Genomic DNA, 7,302 nt, shown 5'->3' on the forward strand with positions numbered 1-7,302 from the left:
CCGGACGTTCTCCTATTGGTTAACCGGACTACCTACGCACGCGTATTGCCTCTAGGACTGGTATTTTTACGCAATTTCCGTTTCCACTTATCTGTTGTTCGTTTCCGCCATGATCCACGTGCTTGTGAACTTGTTTCGTGCCAATTTATGTAATATCGTAGTTTATATCGACTCACCAGTGTTGTTGGGTATAATATTAATAATATGTTATACCCAAGTGCTCTTTCCGTGTGTGTGCCGTGCACCCGGGAGTCCTATCGCCCGTTGGAGGTCCTCATGTCGACAACGCTCCACGTGGTCCCGCCATCATGGTCATGCCTCTTGTCAACCTAAAATCCACTCGTTCACGTGTAATCCTGTGCTAGTTCTCGTCTTAAATGTTCACAATCTATCTATTATCCCTTCTAGTCTTGTGTTGTGTGTCTGTTTCTCAGTTTATAGTGGAATGTGGTGGTGTAAAAGTGTGATAGTGTCCTCCGTCCATGTCACCTATCACTTCCTGTCTATGTTTATCTTAAAATCGTCCGTATATTACTGTCTATCGTCCCCGTTCTTTAAATAATTACTAAATAAATAACTAAAACGTTGTTAGAACAGACTGGTGTTAAAATTTTATTTCACCCTTCCACTTTTCCCACTGTTTCCGGTCCTTAAAGCCGGAGCGGACCCGGCTCACGTCCACTCACTATGGCATCCCGCACCAACTCCCTACAGGCTGCTGCCTAGGCCAAGACAAAATGCTTGCTGTTAAAGAAGTAAACTTGGCCCTCAAAGGCCAATGCACCTTAATTACGATACATACCCATCCAGCAAGAACACGCGAGTTCCAAGCATGACCTAAGCTGACTAGAAGATAGCATGATGGCCGAATTCCTGAATCCATCAAGGTAGAGCATGCGAGCTACTTGCAGCACCATAATAGCAGATAATCCACCAACGGTATAGTGAGCATCCCATAAAAGTATAATGAGAACAAAAGCAAAGCACGAAACTGATAATAAACAGAATCCATGTGTTGATAAGTAAAGAAGAAGAAAATTAGCAGGAGGCAATAACAGGCAGCAAATAATAAGTGATAAATGTATATGTAGATAATAATAAGTGATAAATGTAAATATAGCAAGGAACTAGGAATTGCATAAATTAAGGCTTGGGTAAAGATAGGGCCAAATGAATCTCACAAAAGTAATTCATATATATATTTAATGTAGTCATGATACCTTTAAATGATGATAAATGGTATATATGAATAAGTGATAAAAGATAAAAAATAAAAGATGACAACACGATAAAATGATTAACATGATAAAAGATAGAATGAATGAATAATTAACATGATTAACATGATAAAATAATAGAATGATTGGATGATTAACATGATAAAAATGATAGAATGATTAAATGACAGAATGACAGAGTGACAAATAACAAATGATAAATGATAATGATGATAAGCCAACATACATAATATAGCATAGTAATAGAATGACAATATTAATACAGTAATATAATGAAATAAAATAATGAAACGAATGCAATGAATGTAATATAAGTATAAATAATATAACATAACATAATAGAATAATATAGAATGAAATTAGAATCAATTAAAAAGAATTCAGTAAAATAAAATGCAATACAGCAAATAATACGATATAATATAATATAAAACATAATATATAATGTAATAATATAATAAAATATAACATAATATAATAATATAATAAAATATAACATAATATAATAATATAATATATGATAAACCAGTATTACCAGTATTATCCAACATCGTAATACAACAAAAAACATAACAATCTCAAATAAACAATCATCGAAATAGCCAGTTATCGAGATTATCAAATTATTGAAATTGTCGAAAGAACCTAGCGTCACGTCGCCGTCGCCAAGATTCTCCCCAGGAATCGACTCGTCTTCCGAATGCTGCTTCTTCGTACGCGTAGGCTGCGGAAATCACAGAGGTCGCAGGAATAACTTCATTAGAGTGGTCAGCGTTCACATTAATCTGAGCATTGACATCCTTATTATCATCATTATTCCTCTCATTCCTTGACGACTCATCGCACCGTCTAGTACGCACAGCGCTCCATCCAATTCGCAGGCCGCTCAGATTCTCAATTCGCTGCGAAAGGGCATCCTCACATAATATTTTAACCCGAAGTCTGCCATCCCAATTCAATCCAGCACTCACAGATCGAATGACAGTGCTGTCGTCCCTTTTAACGCCCGCCGCGTTTCTAACAGCGAATAACACCTCCTCAGTTTCCATGGTCGGGTCAATTTCCAAAATTTCCATCACCACAAATTTATATTTGAAGGAAGCACTCCAGCCGCGTCCAAGCCTCGTTTTGATTCTGTTAATAAATTCCGACGCAAGATGCTTCTTGCCAGCTGCAAAGGTAAATAATATTGCTCCGTCCTTGGCCCGACAAATACCCTCGACGCTATTTTCACCAACGCAGGTACCGGCGTTCATTTTAATTAAGCGCACAGCCTCAACATAACCGCACTTCTTATCTCTGCACGCGACACGCACCACAGACCTGTACTCAATTTCACCAATCTCACCAATCTCACCAATTCCTTCTGTAATTTTATGGGGCTCTCCCCTCTGTACAAGCTCTTCCTTCTGTACAAGCTCACCCTTCTGTACAAGCTCACCCTTCTGTACAAGCTCACCCTTCTGTACACGCTCAGTCAACTGTACAGTCTTATTTCCATTTCCAGCCGTATGTACATAATCATGACCATGACCAACACACATTGTATTGACGTCAGCCGCATTGACACCCGTTACATTAACCTTGGCCACATTACTAATTTTATTAACATTAACATTAACACTCGCATTTTCATCAGTTTCAGTTACACCAGCATTATTATTAGTATTAGTACCACCATTAGTGCCGTTATTACCATCGTCATCGATATCGTTATCATTGTCGTCACCACCATCGTCACCACCATTATTCCTATTCCTATTACTATTATTATGTCTCCCCTTACCATTGCCATTGTCATTGTCATGATTGTTGTTGTTGGTTTTGTTTTTATTTTTATTTTCGTTTTAGTCTCCCTCAATACCGCGGGCATGACCATACCCGTGACCACGATTACGTTTATCACCAACCACAACACTTGCAACACACACAGCAGCTGTTGTTTGAAGTGTAGCTGTTTTGGCACCTGCACCGTCTCCGTCACCGTCACCGTCACTGTCACCAGATCTCGTGGGCGCAATTATTCGCGCTGCAGGTAGGCCGAAATCCTCCTCGAAATCGTCGTCGTCCAGAATCTCAATACAGGAACCAGGGCTGAGGCTAGCCGACGGAATCGAAGGAGCCACCAGGCGTACGGCAGCCCCCGGCACCCCGGAAGCCCCAAGGGTCTCTGCACCTCCAGGAATCCGCGCAGCTCCAGGAATCCGCAGTGCTTCCGACGTGTCGGCCACTGCAGACACCCGCACAGATGATGGCAGTGATGTCAATGCCATCGCCCGTGTCGCAGATGTTGATGGCAATGACGTAGCCCCGACCACTGAACATTCAGACAAGGCCTTAAGCCTCCTTAATGTGGATAGGGAAAGCCTTGGTTGCTGTATTTGTTGTTGTTTTTCCCTTTTTTCCTTTGATCCAGCTCGACTGCGTAACCGATCATCCATTAAAGCGGATACAGGTACAGGTGCAGCGCTGCCAGCAGCCGCTTTCTCAGAGCGCGCAGGACGCAGCACGTCATATCTGGTAACGACCGGGCCAAGAAATCTTCCCTTTTTCCTCCCCGGGCCAATAGAAACCGGAACCGGAACAGAAGCAGCCAAAGCAGTTGCCGAAACAACCGCCGCATCCGCAGCAGGAATAGTCATAACAGCCCGCGAAGGGACGTCATGAATCTCTCGAATCTCTTTAGTTCTTTTATGTTTGTCTTTGTCTTTGTCATTGGCTTTGTTATCCCCAGTTCCCCTGGTACCATCAGCCTTGTGCTTCTTTGCTTTCCTTGCACCTTTATTAGTCCCTTTATTAGTGTCTGTATTGGCATTAGTACGAGAGTCACGCAGCAAAGACAGGGGCATAGGAGGAGCCGAAGAGTAATCATTCACAACCCCGGTACCCGGGTCACTGCCACTACCGGAATCCGACCATTCAATGTAAAAAATCTCGTTAAGGGGGGACCTCTATGTAGGAGGTCTCAAAAAAGTTTTTTTTTTTTATTGCATAAAAAGTTACTTTGAACCCTTTAGAATACGGAACGCATGGGTATTTGGCGTGGATCGCAAAGCTATTGCTGTGAGAGCCTGCACCCGTGACCCACCTCCGCTCCGTTCCAAGATGCGCGCGCTGGTATAATGTTCGGGACGCTGTTTATTTACTATCACTTTTTGAAGTGCTTCTATACCTGTAATAGGGGTTAGTCAGATGTTTCGGAAGAAGTATTTATTAGTTCCTTACGCTGATAAGTTTAGAAGGTCATGGGAAAACCCAGCCGATGGGCAACAATGATACTTCCTGGTCGATCGTTGAGAAATTGCAGGTAGTATCATAAACGGACACTCGGCAACAGCGAGAAAAATGCCGTTAGGAAATAAAGGAAGTACTGACATCGCTTCCACTATTGGCATGAGATTTTATCCCTAAAAAGTCAGTTTGACCCTTGACTCGACCAAGGGAAGTTACTGAACACTTTGAGCGACCGTCTTGTACTCATTTTTGTGATTCTTAGTCGTGACAAATTATCCTGTACAAGTATGTCTTATCCTGCTAAAGGAAGTAGAGAAACTAGATCTCGATCATCCAGGCCCAGTAAGCGTAGTTTTCATGGTAATCAGTTTACACAGAAGGAAAATAAAGATGAAGGTGCAGGACACAGTGCAAGTGCAAAAAAATTCACAGTGAGAGCAGCGAGGAAGTTTCTTATAATCTTCTTTTGTGTTACCGTTTGATTGAATTTTATACAGTTTTTACTGGTTTAACTGAAATTCTCATTTGTCACAAATGTAAAAACCCCGTAACATTTGAGCAAACTGGAAATCGAGGCTTTGGTTTTAAACTAGTGGTCGTTTGTCGATGTGGACGTACAGTAATAAATTCAGGCCCGTTTGTTCACAATGGTTTTGAAGTAAATCGTAGACTCGTGTTTGTGATGCGTCTGTTAGGTGTTGCCAGAGATGGAATAAACTTGTTTGCTAACCTTATGGATATTTGTGATGGTTTGAGCGATGCGTCATATAATAGCATCGTGAAGCATATGCATTCAGCCACAAAAACAATATTCGAATTCTGTTGTAAGAAAGCTGTGGAAGAAGAAAAGAACGAGAATGAAAAACGCAAGAAGCAACTTCTCAATTTGAAGGTGTCTGGCGATGGCTCGTGGAAAAAGCGGGGATTCAAATCGTTATATGGCGTAACAACACTTATCGGTTATTATTCTGGCAAAGTGATTGACTTGGTAGTGAAAAGTAGTTATTGTCAAGCATGCCATATGTGGAAAAGTAGAGAAAATACCGAAGAATATCATGAATGGTATGAACATCATGAAGAAGAATGTGCGAAGAATCACGAGGGCTCCGCAGGCAAGATGGAGGTCTCTGCAATCACGGAAATGTTTCTGAAATCTGAAGAAAAATATGGAGTGAAATATGGAAACTACATTGGAGATGGAGATTCAAAAACATTCAAAGCGATCTTAGATGTAAATCCATACGGTGATGAATTGCAAGTAAAAAAAAGTGAGTGCATTGGTCACGTAGAGAAGAGAATGGGTACACGGCTGCGAAATGTGAAAAAGATAAATAAACTTGGTGGTAAAGGAAAATTAACAGATGTCCTTATCAAAAAACTCCAATCATATTATCGATTAGCTATTAGAAGGAACGTAAACAGTGTTATCGACATGAAGAACGCTATAATGGCTACATATTACCATTTGTGCTCAACGAACGAAAATCCAAGGCACGAGCATTGTCCGACGGGAGAAGAAAGTTGGTGCAAATGGAAAAAAGCCGAAGCACTAGGAAGCACTGATAATTTGAATCACCCTCTACCTCTTCACCCCGATGTGCAGAAGCATATTCTTCCCATTTTCGAAGAATTGTCCAATGAAGATTTGCTGCACAGATGTTTAGGCGGTCACACGCAGAACGCTAATGAGAGCTTCAACTCGACCGTCTGGCGTTTGGCTCCGAAACATCTTCATTCAGGATTAAAAATACTGGAAATAGCTTCATTTATAGCAGCTGGCATGTTTAATGAAGGATATTTCTCAATCTTGAAAATAATGCAAGAGTTAAACCTGACAATTGGAAAGCAAGCGATGGATTATGCAGAGAAAAGCAACCAGCGCCGGATTCAGAGGCAAGAGAGGCGCAGCTCCCTGTCCACCAAAAAGGCTCGCAAAGCTCGTAGAGAACAGTTGGCAGAACAAAATGACTATTTTGAGGAAGCTGAAGGGTTATTGTACGGTGCTGGAATAGCAGACTAGCCAGTAAGTCACAAAATCATACATTTTTCTCTTACCGAAACTTTAAACGCGATTATCTCGAAACTTTTTTTTCGCGAAGTTGAAAATCGGTGTACACGATTACTCAAATACTACTGAACTGATCGGACACATTTTAAGGGAAGTAGTGTCTCCTGGATGAACCTAAAAGTAAGGTAAAATCACAGAAATAAACATTTTTTTTACTGCAGAAAAGAGTACAGTGTTCCGTCAAAATATTAAGTTTTTTGTTCTGAGGTCTGCCATTTTTCCAACTTTGAATTTTGTTTCGATATCTTAGGTTCATCCATTTACTACAACCTTATACACATCAGATTTCTTTGCTTGGCTGTTTCAGATAATAAAAACCGACACTAGAGTGTACACCGTTTTGCAAGAAACTTTACGACGCTTCGAACAGATCATGCTGTATCTCCGCCATTTTGTATTTTATTTACACTAAAAAATTTCAAAATGAAGATGAAGTATCTATTAAATAGTCCTCAAAACCTTGACAATATTTATTCATTCCTTATCCTTCAAAATAATTGTTGCAAATTGGCTTCATTTCGGCTTTCTACATAGAGGTCCCCCCTTAAGTCCCTCTACGAGATTTGCTTTGTTAATCTTATCGTCTCCCAAGCTAGCCATATTGTTAATCAACACTGTGCACTCCGGATGATGATGAATTAAATGAATTAAATGAATTAAATGAATTAGATAGTTAAATATCTCAAGCAACGCAGCCGTGCGATTTGCTAACACTCAATATGCTTAGCACGCGTAACACGCGTAACATATAACATATAGTTA

At 40.6% G+C, this 7,302-nt stretch overlaps 1 protein-coding gene across 1 annotated transcript; it reads left to right on the forward strand.

Annotated features, from left to right (window-relative positions):
* Positions 1 to 5,154: 5,154 nt before the first annotated feature.
* On the forward strand, positions 5,155 to 6,492 carry LOC143306722 (uncharacterized). Its single transcript, XM_076693101.1, has one exon. The coding sequence runs from the start codon at positions 5,155 to 5,157 to the stop codon at positions 6,490 to 6,492; it is 1,338 nt and encodes a 445-aa protein (XP_076549216.1).
* Positions 6,493 to 7,302: the final 810 nt, after the last annotated feature.

The sequence above is a fragment of the Osmia lignaria genome, unplaced genomic scaffold (genome assembly GCF_051020975.1).
Source record: "Osmia lignaria lignaria isolate PbOS001 unplaced genomic scaffold, iyOsmLign1 scaffold0035, whole genome shotgun sequence".
NCBI classification, from domain to species: Eukaryota; Metazoa; Arthropoda; class Insecta; order Hymenoptera; family Megachilidae; genus Osmia; species Osmia lignaria.